This window comes from Cucurbita moschata, unplaced genomic scaffold (genome assembly GCF_002738365.1).
Source record: "Cucurbita moschata cultivar Rifu unplaced genomic scaffold, Cmos_1.0 Cmo_Scf00001, whole genome shotgun sequence".
Taxonomy (NCBI): Eukaryota; Viridiplantae; Streptophyta; class Magnoliopsida; order Cucurbitales; family Cucurbitaceae; genus Cucurbita; species Cucurbita moschata.
Window position 1 is genome coordinate 1,297,958 of NW_019268517.1, and position 14,585 is coordinate 1,312,542.

General features: G+C 39.3%; 5 protein-coding genes across 9 annotated transcripts; 3 read left to right on the forward strand and 2 right to left on the reverse strand.

The window, feature by feature from the left end:
• Positions 1 to 636: 636 nt before the first annotated feature.
• LOC111447492 lies at positions 637 to 3,319 on the reverse strand. Its single transcript, XM_023086696.1, has 5 exons — positions 3,133 to 3,319; positions 1,805 to 1,919; positions 1,544 to 1,633; positions 1,133 to 1,231; positions 637 to 1,022 (listed from the first exon to the last, which is right to left on the reverse strand). The coding sequence occupies exons 1-5, from the start codon at positions 3,198 to 3,200 to the stop codon at positions 921 to 923; spliced, it is 474 nt and encodes a 157-aa protein (XP_022942464.1). The 5' UTR covers positions 3,201 to 3,319; the 3' UTR covers positions 637 to 920.
• A 1,449-nt stretch (positions 3,320 to 4,768) lies between these two features.
• LOC111447437 (1-aminocyclopropane-1-carboxylate oxidase homolog 1-like) lies at positions 4,769 to 6,941 on the forward strand. The gene is made up of 3 exons (XM_023086611.1): positions 4,769 to 5,412; positions 5,497 to 5,818; positions 6,393 to 6,941. The coding sequence occupies exons 1-3, from the start codon at positions 4,868 to 4,870 to the stop codon at positions 6,639 to 6,641; spliced, it is 1,116 nt and encodes a 371-aa protein (XP_022942379.1). The 5' UTR covers positions 4,769 to 4,867; the 3' UTR covers positions 6,642 to 6,941.
• Positions 6,942 to 7,368: 427 nt separating this feature from the next.
• LOC111447392 (1-aminocyclopropane-1-carboxylate oxidase homolog 1-like) lies at positions 7,369 to 9,455 on the forward strand. Of its 4 annotated transcripts, none has more exons than XM_023086541.1 (4): positions 7,369 to 7,959; positions 8,005 to 8,347; positions 8,925 to 9,072; positions 9,265 to 9,455. In XM_023086541.1, the coding sequence occupies exons 1-4, from the start codon at positions 7,412 to 7,414 to the stop codon at positions 9,417 to 9,419; spliced, it is 1,194 nt and encodes a 397-aa protein (XP_022942309.1). In that variant the 5' UTR covers positions 7,369 to 7,411; the 3' UTR covers positions 9,420 to 9,455. The 4 variants fall into 4 exon arrangements, with proteins under 4 accessions (XP_022942309.1, XP_022942317.1, XP_022942324.1 ...); XM_023086549.1 differs by having other exon boundaries at positions 8,026 to 8,347; XM_023086556.1 differs by having other exon boundaries at positions 8,925 to 9,385.
• Positions 9,456 to 10,000: 545 nt separating this feature from the next.
• On the forward strand, positions 10,001 to 11,468 carry LOC111447413 (1-aminocyclopropane-1-carboxylate oxidase homolog 1-like). Of its 2 annotated transcripts, none has more exons than XM_023086578.1 (2): positions 10,001 to 10,663; positions 10,708 to 11,468. In XM_023086578.1, the coding sequence occupies exons 1-2, from the start codon at positions 10,104 to 10,106 to the stop codon at positions 11,312 to 11,314; spliced, it is 1,167 nt and encodes a 388-aa protein (XP_022942346.1). In that variant the 5' UTR covers positions 10,001 to 10,103; the 3' UTR covers positions 11,315 to 11,468. The 2 variants fall into 2 exon arrangements, with proteins under 2 accessions (XP_022942346.1, XP_022942354.1); XM_023086586.1 differs by having other exon boundaries at positions 10,003 to 10,663; positions 10,729 to 11,468.
• Positions 11,469 to 11,829: 361 nt separating this feature from the next.
• LOC111447428 (1-aminocyclopropane-1-carboxylate oxidase homolog 3-like) lies at positions 11,830 to 14,257 on the reverse strand. Its single transcript, XM_023086597.1, has 3 exons — positions 13,274 to 14,257; positions 12,592 to 12,913; positions 11,830 to 12,321 (listed from the first exon to the last, which is right to left on the reverse strand). The coding sequence occupies exons 1-3, from the start codon at positions 13,813 to 13,815 to the stop codon at positions 12,067 to 12,069; spliced, it is 1,119 nt and encodes a 372-aa protein (XP_022942365.1). The 5' UTR covers positions 13,816 to 14,257; the 3' UTR covers positions 11,830 to 12,066.
• Between the last annotated feature and the right edge of the window lie 328 nt (positions 14,258 to 14,585).

Genomic DNA, 14,585 nt, shown 5'->3' on the forward strand with positions numbered 1-14,585 from the left:
TAATTACGGTGCTTGAAAAGTATTATGTCTTGAACGTAGGTATTTAAACTACGTTGCTTGAAAAGTAAGAAGTCTTGAGTGTAGATATTTAGACTATACCGCAACGCAGACGTTGCTTCACTTAAAATATGACATGAGTTCAACTAGTAGTGAAACACACTCATCACCAAGTGCAATTTTAAAAGAATAGTTTTATTATCGCCAAAATTCAATCTATGCTTCAACATTGTATATTATCGATTAAAACCCTGAATTATGAATTATTAGTATAGATGTGTATAATTTAATCTCCCACATAATAAAAAAAAATCATAAATCCTTTTTTTCGCTGAGACAAAAATCAAATCAATTCTTAAGCTCGTAATTATTGAAAATTTAAAAGGTTAACTAAAACTATAATATTTTTAGTGTATAATTTATTAGAAAGAAAATTACAACTTCTATTTATTGATATCTTCCGATCTAAATACCTATAAATTAATTAACTCGAGCATAGTTTAACTAGTTTAGATATATAACTATTACCATGTTTGAATCTCCTAATGCTATACTATAACGGTTCTATAACTGTAAATAGTAGACAAGAAGCATGTAGAAGAGGTTTGTTCAACTAGTTGGTTGAAATACTAAGAAATCTGAGCTAAATAAGCACATCAAGCTAGCTCCTTAGTTAAAAAAAATTAGTGTAATTCTTTTATCCAGAGGACAAGTACAGAGACCTATTATGCCGCAGCTCAACTTAAATAATAACTCATCAGAAGACAATAATGAAGTAAAGTAAATCAGAGAAATAGAGAACAGCCAACTACAAGAGAAGTAAATAACTTGTTTGCATCAAATGGTGAAAATGTGTAAAAACCTAAGAACTGAGTGCCAGACCAAATTAATCCGATCGCCAACCTGTTGCTTCGTTCACAAATCTAATACGTTTTTGTTTTCGGCGCCTTCTTTTTCGGTTGCCTCTTTGGAACTGTGTTCTTCATCTCCAAGAAGAACAGCAGAGCACCAAAAAGTGCAATGTGCTGCCAAAAAAAATAGGATTCCGTAAGTTTTTTTCTTTTTATTTCACAGGTAAACTGAGATGATTAAAATGAAATCATGGGGGGAAGATTCAGAAAACATATGGACAAACCTGCAAGAAATCGCTGAGCAGGATACCGAAAAAAGGATTCTGGGGGCTAAAGTTGAAGAAATCATAAAGAACCGGAGTGATTATAGCCAATTGCAGAAGCTGAAAGAGAAGGCAATATTTTCTTTAGAGACGTCCATAAATTTTTAGTAACACCGTAACAGCCCAAGCACACAACTAGCAGATATTGTCTTCTTTGAGTTTTCCCTTTCGGACTTCCCCTCAAGGTTTTTTAAAACGCATCTTCTTGAGAGAAGTTTCCACACCCTTATAAAGGGTGTTCCCCAACCGATGTGAGATCTCACAATCCACCTCCTTCAGGGCCCAACGTTCTCGCTGGCACTCAACCGATGTGGGATCTCACTGACCAAATTTATATTCGAGGCTAAAATTATGAACATGGTGAATCCTTACCAGGAGATAAGCTCCAACGCTGCTTCCAAAAACAAACAGAAGGCCTCCAATTCCTTTAAGAGATAAAGAAATGGCAACCAAGTGTGTGACCTGCAGAAATGATCAGAGTTTGAAAAAGAAAAGTCATCGCATACTCATATAAGTTACATAAACGCGCGAAGGTGTAGGCCAATTTCATGCTCTTTTATGAAGTGGTGAATAAGAAGAGAACGACAGACAAAAACTTTAGGCAAACAGATGGTTACAAATATATGGCCTTACATCAATGTCAGGTATCGCTACCCCCAGCTTGGATGATAAATTTCTCCTCAAAACAGCTACCTTTGGAGACAATTCCGCAGCCGCTGACCCACCATTGTTGCTAAACTCATTAAACCTAACCAATGGATGTATACAAAGTCAATACCAAAATAAGAGAGTTCTCGTTAGACGAAGCATTTTGCTCGAGATATTTATAAGTGTACTTAATAAACGCAGAGAATAACGTAGCTCTCAAGTGATAAAACTGTAACTACAGAATGCTTTCTCTAGAAAGTTATCTGCGTCATCCTTCTCCGTGGAGAGATTTTGTTTAGTTAGTAAGGGAGTAGGCCACTCCCTTGCCCATCTTGTTAAAATTATTACCAAAAAAATTATGAAAAGGTAGCTATAAGAGGCAAACCAACATCCTACTGGTCTAAAGATTCAAGGAAAAGAACTTCTAATGTGCATGGAAAAAGTTGCATTCCCCTATAATCCCAAACAACCGTCTGGCTCTACTACATTTTAATGCGGCGAGCACCTGGGCTGAACGCATTCCTGAGTTCTTTATTATTTATATCGGCTCTTATTGACTACGAAGCTAATCCGCCAAGGTCTTAAGTCCCCTGTTGATTAGGATCCAACAGTAACAGTTCATTTCTTCCACACTCCCGTTCATTACTATAAGATTGAAAAAAGTGACTACATAATTAGCCAACGAAAAAAATTGATCCTCAAATTATGACTAGTCGAAGAAGACATAGCTAGAAATACCTAAAATATCGAATTGGAGAATTGAAGATCTTCAATGCAATATATCCTCTATTCTTTCACTTAACATAGTTCATTCAAGTTTGGATGGATAAAACCAATACCTTATCCCCTACAGAAATAATTTACCCTACAAATATAACCTTCTTCATATCAAAACCATCGCCCGAAATTGAATAAAATCACTAGCAAAAATGGCTCCTCATGAAAACGCTTTTAGCCCCCAAAATGGTCCTTAATATCCATGACAATAAGAAATGAACCGTATATAAATCATTCTTAACCAACCCGTCCCAAATTACGAATTGGAGGTCAATTGAATGGCGCCCTAATAAATCTAGCCATTAGAAGTACTTGCCTGCAATTTATATGAATAAGAACCAGAATTCCATAACAGCAACACAATCCTAAACATTTATAGGCACTAACAAAAACCCCAATACCTAATTCGGAAATTGAAGCAAGAGCAATGAAATATTGGGAACGGAAGAAACATATAGATCGAAATCTACAGATTAGAGATCCAGTCAATCGAGTGGGAATATGGGAAAACTAAACAGAAATAGAAGAAATCATACATTTGCCAAGCGGAGAGGATGAAGATGGAGGCAAAGAGGACCCGTCCAAGGAAGGAGAAGAACCCCATGTTTCTTGTTGCAGATCCGAGGTTCAAGAACAGACTCCTGTTACGGATCGGCAACTTCTTCGCCTCCGACTATACGATCAAATTTCTAGTGTGAATTCTGGAATATACAACTGGGTGTCTCCAAATTCAAATTTGAAACAATGAATCAAATTAGATCTCTAAATAAAAAATCTTTTAAAATATTATTTCCCCATTTTGAACCGGGACTAATTTATTCTATTTTTATTTATTTATTAATTGTGAGTTAAATTTAAATGTTTATTATATTTTAGTATATATTTCATATATTACCTAAACTTTAATTTTATATATAATTATATTTTAATTTTAAATATTTTGTACTAATGATAAATAACCATGGTAGAAGGAAAACGAAAAAGATAAGAGAGGATGACGAATTCTTTTTCCATGTGCTTAATAAAATAATTATTCTCGAATATCATGTTGTCCAAATGGTGCACTATTCGACTCTTTAATAATTCTTTATTTTTATAAATAAATAAAAAATATTTTCGTGGATGTTAGGAATGAAAGTGACTCTGAATAATTTACTTGAGTATTTAAGTGATTCTTAATTATTCCACGAATTAAAAATAGAGAATACAGATGAAAATTAGATTAGAAAACGACAAATAAGACTATGATATTTGGATAATATGATAAATTATTATTTTTATTTATTTTCAACCATTTAAAAAATTATAAAAACGTGTACAAAATAATTCCAAAAGGAGGAGCTATTGTTTAGCCAAGTTGGAGGCAGTTGTGTGGTGACTAGTAGATGAACGAACATGTGTTGTTGAATTATACAATTAATCATTTACATATCATTTATAAAAATGAAAAAAAAAATGAAAATACATCTTTCAATACGACAATAAATATAAGAGTGGTTCATATATTCGAACCGAACCACGTGAACAACCTAAAACTATCCAAAAATATGTTTAAAAAAATTTGCAACTCAACTCAACCCAATGCTAGTAATGCGTTATGACTGAGAAATATTTGGACAGTTTAAGATTTTTTTAAAATAATTAAAACTCAATTAAACTTAAAGAAAAAATAAAGGGTTGGACAGTGAACTTATTTGAGTCATTCAAATTTAATATATATACACCTTCATTATTGATTTGAATTTGTGTACGAGAATATTATCTTGCGTGGAGCCCACCAAAACATAAAATAAACACACAACCCACGTGCTTATTTTCACTATTCTAATTTCTAAAACATTATTATTATTATCATTATTTTGATGAGGTAGATGAATACGACATCGTGTCATTGTCATTGTTGATTCACATATTTGTGGTAAGAGAATAGCTCAAATCGTAAAGAGGACTATGCAGGCAAAATAGTTTTAATTATAAATAAATGATAATTTAATGTATGGTTGAAATTCAATTATAAATATATTAAATACACGTTTCAATTTTTTATGAAATTAAGTCTTAATAAAGGATCTACGTGCAAGTGGATAGATCTAGAATTTGTATTAAATTATTATGTCTATAAATATGTGTATCAAATAAAAAATAAATAATAAATTTTTCTAGTGTCACAGTGACGACCTCGGGCCCAAGAGAGAATCCTCTGTTCAAAAGCTTATCTTTATAAACACGGCGAATAATTTTTCATAGAGGAGGTCCATTTGATCGGAAAAAATGGCGGTCGACGGATGCATCCTCACTCCGTTATCCAGAGTGGATGAAAACTACCACAGACCCACCGAGCTCAAAGCTTTTGACGAATCTAAAGCCGGCGTTAAAGGCCTAGTCGACGCCGGTGTTACCGAAATTCCACGCATCTTTTACCAGCCACCGGAAGATTACCACTCCGACAACGTCGCCGGCGAAACACCGTACAAAATTCCGGTGATCGATCTCGAACACGTGGACAGAAATTCCCTCAAACGCAAATTCACCATCGACAGAATCCGAGAAGCTTCGGAGAAATTGGGTTTTTTTCAATTGATCAACCATGGGATTCCGGTGGCGGTGCTGGAAGAGATGAAAGAAGCGGTTAAGAGATTTAACGAACAATGCACGGAAGTGAAGAAACAATACTACACTCGCAACAAGACCAAGCCTTTGATTTACAACAGCAATTTCGATCTGTACAGCGCAGCCGCCACGAATTGGAGGGACACGATTGGTTACATAAGTGCTCCTGTTCCTCCCAATCCACAGGACTTGCCGGAGATTATCAGGTGGGTTTGATGAAAAACAGAGACACCCTTTTGAAATTTGAGTCTCTGGGTCTCTGATTTAACTTGAGATGTGTGTATTTGCAGAGATAATTTGGTGGATTACTCGAAAAGAGTGATGGAAATTGGGAATTTGCTGTTTGAATTGCTGTCGGAGGCTTTGGGGCTGACCCCAAATTACTTGAAGGACATAGGGTGCTGCGAGGGCCTGGCAATTGGGGGCCACTATTACCCACCCTGCCCGCAGCCACATTTGACACTGGGCACATCCGAGCACAGTGACAATGTCTTCATCACTGTTCTGTATCAAGACCACATCGGCGGCCTTCAGATCCGCCACCAGAAAAAGTGGGTCGACGTCCCACCTGTCGATGGCGCTTTGGTCGTCAACATCGGAGAGCTTATGCAGGCAAGTTCCCGTGTTTCTATGCCTTTTGTTTTCGATTCTTTGATGGTAATCGTATTAGAAACCACAACTCTCTGTAATAGTATGATATTATCTACTCTCCTAAAAAAATCTCGTGCCAATGAAATGTATTCTTTACTTATATAAATTCATGATCATTCCTTAAATTAGCCAACGTGGGACTCTCTCCCAACAATTTTCCCCTCGAACAAAATACACTGTACAGCTTCCCATAAAACTTATTGAGCCCTCAAACAGCCTCTCTTTAATCGAGGCTCAATTTCTTCGCTGGAGTCCTCGAACAAAGTACACCCTTTGTTCGATACTTTAGTCACTTTTGACTACATATTCTTTGAGGATTCTATTAACATGGCTAAGTTTAGGACATAGTCTTAAGAACCACTGATATGTATAATATTGTTCATTCGTGACTTTGATTTGGGCTTTCCAAAAAACCTAATATCAATACAGATAGTATTTCGTATTTATAAAATTCATGATGATTTCTTAGATTAGTGAACGTGGGACTCACTCTCCTAACAATCCTCGACAAATGGGGTGTTGTTTTGTACTGCAGTTAATAACAAACGATAGATTCATAAGCGTGGCGCATAGGGTATTGGCGAAGCAGGAGGGTCCAAGAATCTCAGTGGCGAGCTTTTTTAGTACGCTTTATTTGCCGAACTGGAAACTGTATGGACCCATAAAGGAACTGTTATCGGAAGAAAATCCGGCCAAGTACAGAGAAACCACAATCAGAGACTTCCATCTCCAGTATCGTGCCGATGGGCTTGGGACTTCCTCTCTGCAGCATCTCAAGCTTTGACTACAATAATAATTCATCTACTTTTCTTGCTTTGCTCTTACATTCAATTCAGACCTTACGTGTTCTTTGTGTTCTTAGGAGAGGTTTCCACAACCTCATAAAAAATGTTTCGTTTCCTTCTCCAACCGACGTGGGATCTCACAATCTACCATCTTCGAAGCTCGCGCGTCTTCAGTGGTACTCGTTCCCCTCTTTAATTGAAGCGAAATTTCACAAATAGTCTATTGGCCCACGTATTGTAGTGAAAGTGTCTCAAAGACTTGGTTGATTATCGAATATTAAATGTTCGCAAGGCCGACATCTAACCTCTTTTTCTTGTTATAGTAACAAACCTTTAAAATAAATGTGTTGACTTTTAGGTTAACAACAAGACTTTACTCTTTGATTAATGCAATACAAGAATTTGTAAAGTTTAATAATGTTGAATAAAATATAATTATTAATTGATGGATTGACTTGAGTGGATGCATTGAATAGGAATTTGAGGACAAAGCGACGTCGTATTTGAAAGCAAACGCATAAAATATTAAAAAAATAAAACAAACCACGTGCTTATTTACACTATTTCCATTTAAAACAAATGCATTATTTAACGATGAGTTGGTCAAACACGCCAACTCCGTAGAAAAGAAATAAATTAAATTATAATTTATAAAATTGGTCTTGAAAAATTTGATAAATATTTTAATAAATATATATTTAGGATTTTTAAACATTAAATTATCCGAAACACAAAGTGATGACATCATAAGCTAAGCGAGCGATCGACAATGGCGGTTGCAGCGACCAGAATCCTAACGCCGGTATCCAAAGCCGACGGAAGCTACCACAGACCCACTGAGCTCAAAGCTTTCGACGACACTAAATCCGGCGTTAAAGGGTTAGTGGACGCCGGAATTACTGAAATCCCTCGAATCTTTTACCAGCCACCGGAGTCCAACGACTCCGGCCATGTTTCCGACGAGACCCAAATCCATATTCCAATGATAAACCTCGACCACATCGGAAAAACGCCGCTCAAACGAAAATACACCGTCGACAGAATCCGAGAAGCTTCAGAGAAATTCGGGTTTTTCCAATTGATTAACCATGGGATTCCGGTGAGTGTTCTTGAAGAGATGAAAGATGGGGTTCGGAGATTTCACGAACAAGAAACAGAGTTGAAGAAACAATACTATAGCCGTAACCTCACGAAGCCTCTGATTTACACCAGTAATTTCGATCTGTATTCCGCTCCGACCACCAATTGGAGGGATGCGTTTCGGTATATAAGTGTCCCAAGTTCTCACAATCCGGAAGATTTGCCGGAAATTTGCAGGTAAGTATGCTGATTTTGGACCCAAAAAAAGACCCTTTTAAACAGAGGTTCCTCTGTTTTGTGCAGAGATATTCTGATGGATTACTCGAAACGAGTGATGGAGATTGGGAAATTAGTGTTTGAATTGCTGTCGGAAGCTCTGGGGTTGAATCCAAATTACTTGAACGGTGTAGACTGCGGCGAGGGGCTTTCTCTGGTTTGCCACTATTACCCACCATGCCCACAGCCGAATTTGGCCATTGGCACATCGGAGCACACTGACAATAGCTTTATCACTGTGCTGTTGCAAGACCACATCGGCGGCCTACAGATTCGCCATGAGAACAATTGGGTGGACATTCCCCCCGTCGCCGGAGCTTTAGTCGTCAACATTGGAGATCTTATGCAGGCAAGTTTCTCTACCATCTCTCTCCAATTTATATTACTGTATTGTCCATTTTGAGCCTACTAAGAAAGTACACTACAGAGCCTCTCTTGTAGCCTATGGAGTCCTCGAACAACCTCTCTTTAATTGAGGCTCGAACATAGTACACCCTTTGTTCGACGCTTGAGTGAGTCACTTTTGACTCCACTTTCGAGGCTCACAACTTCGAAGATTCTATTGACAACACTTTTGACGACATTTGAGGATTTTATTGATATGGTTAAGTTAAGGGCATGACTATGATATCATGTTACGTATCACGACTCTACACAGTAGTATGATATTGTTCACTTTGAGCATAAGATCTCGTATCTTTACTTTTGGGATTCCCTCCTAACAATCAAGTGATCCTGTGATGTCCCACATTAGTTGTGAAAACCTTCCCCTAACGGACACGTTTTAAAATTTTGAGAGTTCTATCAATATCGGCTAGCGGTGGATCTGGGTCATTACAGATCTTCTCCTAAATTAGTCAATGTAGAACTCCGATTCTCAACAATTTATGTCCACCGACTCTAATTGGGTTAGGTTTTTGGTGCAGCTAATAACGAACGACAAATTCAGAAGCGTTAAACACAGAGTTCTGGCAAACAAAGAGGGTCCGAGAGTATCAGTGGCGGGGTTTTTCTCCCCGCCGGTTTTGTCGGCCTCGAAAGTGTATGGACCTATAAAGGAATTGGTATCAGAAGAAACTCCTGCAATATACAGAGATACCACAATCGGAGAATTCAATACCCAATTCCATTCAAAAGGCATTGGAACTTCTACTTTGCAGCAGTTCAAGCTGAGTCAAGCACATATTTAGCTTGTTCTTGAAGGAAAATAAGGAACATAGAGTGATCGATTCCGGGTTTTAATGAACACACACAATCTAGAGCCAAAAACTAAACTAAACCATCTTCCATGGTGGTGTTGTCGACCCAATAGTTTAGGTTACATGTTTAAAATTGATATGATCGAGATCTCATGGAGTGATTCCAATCTCAAACGAGTTAATCTGAATCTGGCTTCTCATTTTTTATCATTTGGTATCTGATTGTCTTCTTTTAGTTGACTTCTTATCAGAAATTCTATCTAACTAGTCAACTTCCCCCTACCTCAGGTTATATACTATGAGCCGTTGTTATTTCTCTCTTACTTGCTTATATAACGTCTCTTTCAAAAACCTCTCTCTGTCTTCATTTTCTAAAACCTTCTCTTAAAACCGAGGCTAGAGGCTCGAGCATACGTCGCTTGGCCATAGGTAACGCAAGAACGAATTAGCTTAGCTCACTTGTCGTTCGAAAGTAAGTGCGGCACAATGGCAAGTCTGTTGCCATCAAAAGTGTGATTGTGACAAGTGGTATCAGAGCCATGCCCTAAACTTAGTCATGGTAATAGAATCTTCAAATGTCGAACAAAGGAGTCGAGCCTCTCACCTCAAAGGCATAGTAAAAAATGACTAAGACTTCAAAAGAAAAAGGAGTCGAGCCTCGATTAAGGGGAGGCGTACTTTGTTCGAGGAGAGGTGTTGGATGAAAGTCTCACCGACTAATTAAGGAATGATCATAGATTTATAATAAAACAATACTATCTCCATTTGTGGGACTCTAACCAAATTATTTAAAATTATGGTCAAAATTGTGTGTCAATTTTAATGAGACCAACATTTTCCTTAAACCTTCGATTTTTCTTTATATGTGGTCTGCAAAGTGGTTCAACCCAAGATAAGATATAGACAATGGCGGTTGCAGCGACAGAAGTCAATACACTCAACCTAACTCCGGTATCCAAAGCCGACGAAAGCTACCACAGACCCACTGAGATCAAAGCTTTCGACGACACTAAATCCGGCGTTAAAGGTTTAGTAGACGCCGGAATTACTGAAATTCCTCGAATCTTTTACCAGCCACCGGAGTCCAGCGACTCCGGCCATGTTTCCGACGAGACCCAAATCCATATTCCGGTGATAGACCTCGACCACATCGGCAAAACGTCACTCAAACGAAGATACACCGTCGACAGAATCCGAGAAGCTTCAGAGAAATTTGGGTTTTTCCAATTGATTAACCATGGGATTCCGGTGAGTGTTCTTGAAGAGATGAAAGATGGGGTTCGGAGATTTCATGAACAGGACACGGAATTGAAGGCACAATACTATTCTCGCAACATTATGAGGCCTTTCATTTACATCAGTAATTTCGATCTGTATTCTTCAGCCACCACCAATTGGAGGGATACGTTTCGGTATCTAAGTGCCCCAAATTCTCACCATCCGCAAAAGCTGCCGGAAATTTGCAGGTAAATGACCTAATTTTGGACCCTAAAACGACCCTTTTAAACAGAGATTCCTCTGTTTTGTGCAGAGATATTCTGGAGGATTACTCAAAACGAGTGATGGAAATTGGGAAATTAATGTTTGAATTGCTGTCGGAGGCTCTGGGTCTTCCTCCAAATTACTTGAACGACATAGACTGCAGCGAGGGGCTTGCACTTGTATGCCACTACTACCCACCATGCCCACAGCCGAATATGGCGATCGGCACATCGGAGCACACCGACAATGACTTCATCACTATTCTACTGCAAGACCACATCGGCGGCTTACAGGTTCGCCATGGGAACAAGTGGGTGGACGTTCCCCCTGTCGCCGGAGCTTTAGTCGTCAACATCGGAGATCTTTTGCAGCTAATAACGAATGACAAATTCAAAAGCGCTAAGCATAGGGTTGTGGCGAACAAGGAGGGTCCGAGAGTGTCAGTGGCAGGGTTTTTCTCCACGTTTGGGTTACAGACCTCCAAAGTGTATGGACCCATCAAGGAATTGGTATCAGAAGAAAACCCTGCAATATACAGAGATACCACAATCAAAGACTTCAATATCCAGTTCCATTCAAAGGGCATTGGAACTTCTACTTTGAACCACTTCAAGCTCACCCAAGCACATGTTTGATTTGTAGTTCATAAAGGTCGTGTTCTGTCACAAGATCTTGGAGTTCATTCGTATCGCAGTGAATGTAAGGTAATGTTATTATTCTTGCTCAAAAAATAGACAAAAGATGTCGCGATAAAATCTATGAAAACACTTTCTCATGGTTTTTATGGTATAAGCTACGACCCCAAGAGCATAAGGAGTTTGTCCCACTCGACCTTATCCTGTTGACAAGCTACGTCTTTACATACGCGGCAATGTTGTCTTGCGTGCAAGGCCTGGTGGTCACGTAGTACCTCTGCTTTTGAAGGCCTAGTAGTCACGTAGACAAAGTTTTTGTACAGGATGTACTGTGGTGAGTCCTTCTCTTTCAATCGTGGTGTAATTTCACCACGGTGACAACCTCCTCTAAATTGGGATAATCGAGTTTGGAAGGTTATGAGCAATTACTCTTAAGGAGGTACATCTTTGGCTAAATGATTAATTTGTCTTTAATAGATAAAAGGTCTAGAAAGAACAGACCGGACACCGCAAACTAGTCGTTATTGGGGTCACCATTTCCGTAATTTCAAGTAATTGATACGGGTCTCTTTTGAATTCGTTCGAGTTATTGGCTCATCTAACCTAGTAACACTCACGAGTCACTTGTTCATAAGGATGACATTACTCGTAAATACTTTTTTAGCCAATTATTCATAATGTTTAGGCCTAATTGGGAAGAAGATTGCATCATAAACAACACAAGCTTATAGGAAATTTGAATGAGTATGTAATCAAAGCCTGAAATGTGAGAGAGCAGAGGTCCCATCCAACCCTTTTTCTGCAAAGTAGAGATTGTATTCCCTAACGGTGATTTCTCGGTACTTGGCACGATTTTCTTCCGACAACAATTCTTCGATGGGTCTATAACGTTTGGAGGTCGGAAGAGGCCCGGTGGTGAAGAAACTTGCCACCGATACTCTCGGACAACCCTCGCTGTTCGCCAACACTCTGTGCTCCGAGCTCACGAATCGGTCATTCGTTACCAGCTGCAAAAAGGAACCCAAACTCATAATTTTCTATAAATTTTATGTATCTAGGACGATGTTGTTATTGAGAATTGTTGGGAGTGAGTCCACGTTGGCTAATTTAAAGGATGATCATGGGTTTAAAAGTAAAGAATACATCTCAATTGGTACGAGGTCTTTTAAGGAAATCCACAGCAAAGTCATGAGAGCTTATGCTCAAAGTGGACAATATACCATTGTGAAGATTCGTGATTCCTAACAGTTGTCTATCATAGAAAGTCAAATACTTGCCTGTAATAAGCTGCCAACATTGACGACAAGGGCTCCCGGAACGGGAGGAATATCCACCCATTTGTTGTGTTGAAGCACTTGAAGACCTCCGATATGGTCCTGCAACAGGACGGTGATGAAGGTATCGTCGGAGTGCTCGGTGGCACCAATGGTGAGTTCGGGCTGAGGACATGGCGGATAATAGTGGCACACAAGAGCTAGTCCCTCGTTGCAGTCCAAGTCAAGGAGATGGGCCGATTTCAGACCAAGAGCCTCCGAAAGCAACTCAAATATCAATTCCCCAAGCTTTGCTATTTCTTTCGAATAATCAACCAAGATGTCCCTGCAACGAATGCATTGGTACGAGGAGAGATTATGCTCAAAATGAACAATATCACATCATTGTAGAGATTTGTGATTACTAACATGGTATCAGAGTCATGCATTTAACTTAAACATGGTATCAGAGTCATGCATTTAACTTAACCATGTCAATAGAATCCTCAATTTACTTCGTTCAAGGACTCTAAAGAAGGAGTCGAGCCTTGATTACAAGGGGAGGCTATTCGAGGGCTCCATAAGTCTTAGGAGAGGTTCTATAGTGTACTTTGTATAAGGTATTTTAGGAGCAAAATCACGAGGACTTATATTCAAAGTAAACGATATCATACTATTGTAGAGATTTGTGATTCTTAACACTTACCTGCAAACTTCAGGCAGGTCCTGCAGGCGGGGAGAAACAGGGGCCATCAAAGTAAAGAAAGTGTCCCTCCAATTGGCCGCCGGTGCGCTGAACAGATCGAAATTACAATTGTAAACAAACGGCGCGGTGGTCTCTCTTGTATAATATTGTTTCTTCACTTCACTGTCTAGCTCGTAAAATCGACGCACCCCATTTATGACCTCCTCTTGAAGCCTCGCCGGAACTCCATGGTTTACAGCTTGAAAAAAGCCCCACGTCTCTGAAGCTTCCCTGATTTTATCCACAATCTCTCTGCGTCTGAAGGGATCTTTGTCGACGTCTTCGAGATCCACCACCGGAACGCCGAGATGGGTCTCGACGGAACTGGAATCGTCAATTTTGGTTGGGCGGTAGAATATTCTTGGGATCTCGACAACCCCGGCGTCGACTAAGCCTTTGACGCCGGCCTTAGTTTCGTCGAAAGCTTTCAGTTCGGATGCTCTGTCGAAGGCATCGTCAAGATTGGAGACAGGCGTGAGGCTCAGTTTGTCGACGGCCACCATTTTGCTTCTCCGGTGAAAGTTTAGAGTTCAAATTCTGTGGAGTTTTATCGAAAAGGTTGGATTTTTAATGCTGAATTGCCTAACGAAGATAGAAATGATATTTAAAATCGAAATCCAATCACGTGAGAGATCAAAAATAGCCGAAGATTAAGAGCCACTCGTGGAAACAAAAGAACAGTGCGATACCATCGAAATCATTTTGATAGATAATGGACATAACTTAAGATTTTAGAACTCCCTTCTCCTCATGACTCTACGGTGATCCGACCTTTTAATTCTTCGTTCAGCTGCCTAAAGGGGGGATAAACCTATGTACGACTGCCTTACCATACAACTCGGTGTTCCAAGCTTGATGCACACTTCATTTGAGATTAGGTCATTGCTCGACATATTAAAATTCGGCATCTTCTGTAACATTTCAAGCCCACCGCTAACAGATATTGTCCGCTTTTGTCAATTACGTATCGACGTCAGTCTCACGGTTTAAAACGCGTATGCTAGGGAGAGGTTTCCATATCCTTATAAGAAATGTTTCGTTCCCCTCTCTAACCAACGTGGAATCTCACAATCCACCTCTCTTGGGGGCCCAACGTCATCGTTGACACGTCGTCCGGCGACTAGCTCTGATACCATTTGTAACATTCTAAGCCCACCACTAACTGATATTGTTTGCTTTGGCCCGTTACATATTGCCGTCAGCCTCACATTTTAAAACGTGTCTTATAGAGAGAGGTTTCCACACCCTTATAAGACATGCTTTGTTCCCCTCT

Coding starts and splice junctions, on each gene's coding strand:
- LOC111447492 (XM_023086696.1), bottom strand. CDS start 3,200: ATGGGGTTCTTCTCCTTCCTTGGACGGGTCCTCTTTGCCTCCATCTTC. Junction 1,634..1,804: donor TAGCGATACCTGACATTGAT/GTAAGGCCATAT, acceptor TCATTTCTGCAG/GTCACACACTTGGTTGCCAT. Junction 1,023..1,132: donor TGCTCAGCGATTTCTTGCAG/GTTTGTCCATAT, acceptor TTTTTTTGGCAG/CACATTGCACTTTTTGGTGC.
- LOC111447428 (XM_023086597.1), bottom strand. CDS start 13,815: ATGGTGGCCGTCGACAAACTGAGCCTCACGCCTGTCTCCAATCTTGAC. Junction 12,914..13,273: donor GACCTGCCTGAAGTTTGCAG/GTAAGTGTTAAG, acceptor CATTCGTTGCAG/GGACATCTTGGTTGATTATT. Junction 12,322..12,591: donor ATGTTGGCAGCTTATTACAG/GCAAGTATTTGA, acceptor TCCTTTTTGCAG/CTGGTAACGAATGACCGATT.
- LOC111447392 (XM_023086541.1), top strand. CDS start 7,412: ATGGCGGTTGCAGCGACCAGAATCCTAACGCCGGTATCCAAAGCCGAC. Junction 8,348..8,924: donor ACATTGGAGATCTTATGCAG/GCAAGTTTCTCT, acceptor TTTTTGGTGCAG/CTAATAACGAACGACAAATT. Junction 9,073..9,264: donor AAAGGAATTGGTATCAGAAG/AAACTCCTGCAA, acceptor ATCTAGAGCCAA/AAACTAAACTAAACCATCTT.
- LOC111447437 (XM_023086611.1), top strand. CDS start 4,868: ATGGCGGTCGACGGATGCATCCTCACTCCGTTATCCAGAGTGGATGAA. Junction 5,413..5,496: donor GACTTGCCGGAGATTATCAG/GTGGGTTTGATG, acceptor GTGTATTTGCAG/AGATAATTTGGTGGATTACT. Junction 5,819..6,392: donor ACATCGGAGAGCTTATGCAG/GCAAGTTCCCGT, acceptor TTTGTACTGCAG/TTAATAACAAACGATAGATT.
- LOC111447413 (XM_023086578.1), top strand. CDS start 10,104: ATGGCGGTTGCAGCGACAGAAGTCAATACACTCAACCTAACTCCGGTA. Junction 10,664..10,707: donor AAGCTGCCGGAAATTTGCAG/GTAAATGACCTA, acceptor CCTTTTAAACAG/AGATTCCTCTGTTTTGTGCA.